The sequence below is a fragment of the Prunus persica genome, chromosome G1 (assembly GCF_000346465.2).
Source record: "Prunus persica cultivar Lovell chromosome G1, Prunus_persica_NCBIv2, whole genome shotgun sequence".
NCBI lineage: Eukaryota > Viridiplantae > Streptophyta > Magnoliopsida > Rosales > Rosaceae > Prunus > Prunus persica.
In genome coordinates, this window is record NC_034009.1 from 15,020,624 (window position 1) to 15,023,458 (window position 2,835).

Below are 2,835 nucleotides of genomic sequence, written 5' to 3' on the forward strand. Positions count from 1 at the left end.
TCTTGATGAGCCTAAGTTGTCGTAATGGCAGATAAAAAGCCGTGTTTTGGTGGGTTTGGGTGCTCTGTACTTATTGCTGGTGATATTAAAACACCATGAATAAAAAATGCACTACCTATGAATAAGAAAATTTTGGTGTAAAAATGTTGTAGAAGACATTTAGGAACCTTGATTAACTACGCTGTTCCATTGCTTTTTTATATTCCCTCTGAAAACAATTCCTTTGGCTAGAAAGGTTGCTGGGTATGTGTTTTATGTACAAAAAATTGTATATGAAGACTTGTCTATTAAATGCATACTTGCTGCTTTCATATAAAATTTTCTGTCATGTGTTAAAAAAATCTTGAGATTTAGTTGTCATATGGAGACGTACTACAGCAACGTTGGATTGCGGAAGCTGCTTCTCAAATGCTTACTGTAAAGAAGCGGCGGATGTTCCCAGTAATTTGCAGAGCTTGACAGAATATGGATACCATCTAGGGTATTGATGGAGACTTTAACAAACTGAAGCTGCGGATTCTCTTCCCCAGTTTTACTACTTTTTATTGATAATGCTCTGTATTTTACCCTGTGCAAAGTATATGTTCGTTGATTACCTGGTACCTTGAAATGAAAAATTATTGCAAAAACCAAGTGTATACAACGCCTCTCTTGTAGTCATTCATCGTTCATAGAATGAATTTTGAGCTCTCGATCACATGATTAGTTATTGTGAGAATGATGTGACGAACTTGCACGGCGATCTACCATTGAAGGAACTTTGAGCTCTTAGAGGAAATTGCGAGCATTCCATATAAGATTAAAGAACCCTGGACCTACTGGCAGTTTGGTGAGGGCTTTGACTTAGTCTTTTATAAGGAATTTTGTAGAATTTGTACGCCAAGAAAGAAAAGTTCCCTGTTCAAATAGAAACCCTTCTTTTTGTTTTTGTTGTTTTGTCTGTTCTTTCTATGCGCCATCTTGAACCCTTCAACAGCTTCAAGTTCCTTTTTTTTTCTTTCACCAAATTCTTCAAACTCTCATTAAGCAATCTCCTCCACCCGGGAAGAATTTCCACCTCAACCAAGATTTGGCCATAAAATTACCCATTTACGCCTAACACAAATGCCAAATCCAACACAAATCAAACGGAGAGGAAACCCCCTCCTCGTAGATTAGATTAATTTATTCGCTTGTTAAAAAAAAAAAAGACACAAATGCCAATCCCTCTGTAACTTGTTGATCTGATATACATAGCAAAGGTCGGCATGTTTTGGTTTCGACGACTGGCCGAATCAACGTATCATATTTGCCAGAAAAAAGAGGAACCCATATGCCAAGGAAACACAACCATGCTTACAATTAATTTACAAATTACATGTATGTCATACAATATTCATTCACATACATAAGGGTTTAACTTAACCTAACATCTAACTCTTAGGAAGTTTTACAAAAAATCAATTTGCCCTCATTTTCCTCTTATAATTTACAACATTAACAAGATTATTAAGAGGCTTCGTCAACTCGTACAGCTCGGAAATCGAGCGATATCTTCCTTTCTTCCTGCTTGGGCCCAAACTTGCTAGTACATCATCACCATCATCATCTTCCACCTCATCTGCAAATCTTGATGTTCTGTATTTTGAGGAACATACCTGATCATGATCACCATGATGAACAGTTTTGCCATCGCTTTCTTCTGTGGCGCTATTGTTATCTGATATTGATCCGCTCAGTTGTATGAGTTGCTCCGCTGCGTCCATTTCCAGCTCTGAGAAATCACTGCTTCCAATTGGGTCCTGCTCCTTATTGTTGCTGTTCATCTTTCTCCCCTTGTTTCCACTTGCTGCTGCGGTTTCTGTTGATTTCTCCATGAATATTTTATGTTGGTTTGTTGATAACTTAGCTGACAATCAAATGAAATGAGGTTGTAAATAGCAGAAACTACGAAGGGAAGTTTTCACTTTATATACAGTACGCAGAGTCGGTTGCCATTTTAAACTTTTATTTTTTTATCCTTTCATTTTCATTTTCATTTATTAAATTTAGCTCTCTTACTCGCAAGGGGAATGCTGCAAAATGGACCTAAGCTAGATTTGACTCTGGGCTGTTTTGGTTTGGCCCAAGTAGTGTGACCTCGTCTTATTCAAAGGTGGGCTGGGCTTTGCTACAGTGCTATGTGACACTATGATCAAATCTCACTTTTCCTCTTTGGAAGTCAAAGTGACCTGCTTTTTCCCCTTGACCAAGATTTGCGTTCTATGTTGCCCATTATTGTTTTTTTTTTTTTAATGTAATTTTTTTGCCAATAGTTAAGGAGGGGGAGGGCAGAAAAACTTGTATAAAACGAAGATGTCACTGTTTTGCTATCTTCGGCCAATCACAGACTGCCACGTGAAAAAGTTATCACGCGTGGCATATTGTGATTGGCTGAGGATAGCAAAATAATTTTATATCCATTTCATGTAAGTGTTTCTTGCAGGACGGGGTGCAAACTCAGACACACTTTACAATGTCATAATATGCCTTGAACCCATAACTAATTAGGTGGAGACAAATCTCCTTACCACTACACTAGTGGGGCACCAATCATTGCGATCTACCATTAACTCCATTTGTTAAGCTTGATGACATGACAAGGGTGTTTTAGTAATTTTGTACAATGGGTCATTTACCCACCAATTTGGGTGGATGATCCGGCAAAGTGGAGCACCTCCAACATGTTCTAAGAAATAAAAACATTTCTTAAACTTTTAAAATAGTACAAACTCTACTCAAGCCCCTCCAGCCTCCACACCCACCCATTCCCCTACACCCAACCCCGCCCCTCTCTTTGTGTCTCTCTCTTCCTCG

The 2,835-nt window shown here is 38.4% G+C and overlaps 1 protein-coding gene across 1 annotated transcript; it reads right to left on the minus strand.

Moving 5' to 3' along the window:
* On the minus strand, positions 1,314-2,597 carry LOC109946549. The gene has a single exon (XM_020554777.1). It carries the CDS (start codon positions 1,854-1,856, stop codon positions 1,440-1,442), a length of 417 nt encoding a protein of 138 aa, XP_020410366.1. The 5' UTR covers positions 1,857-2,597; the 3' UTR covers positions 1,314-1,439.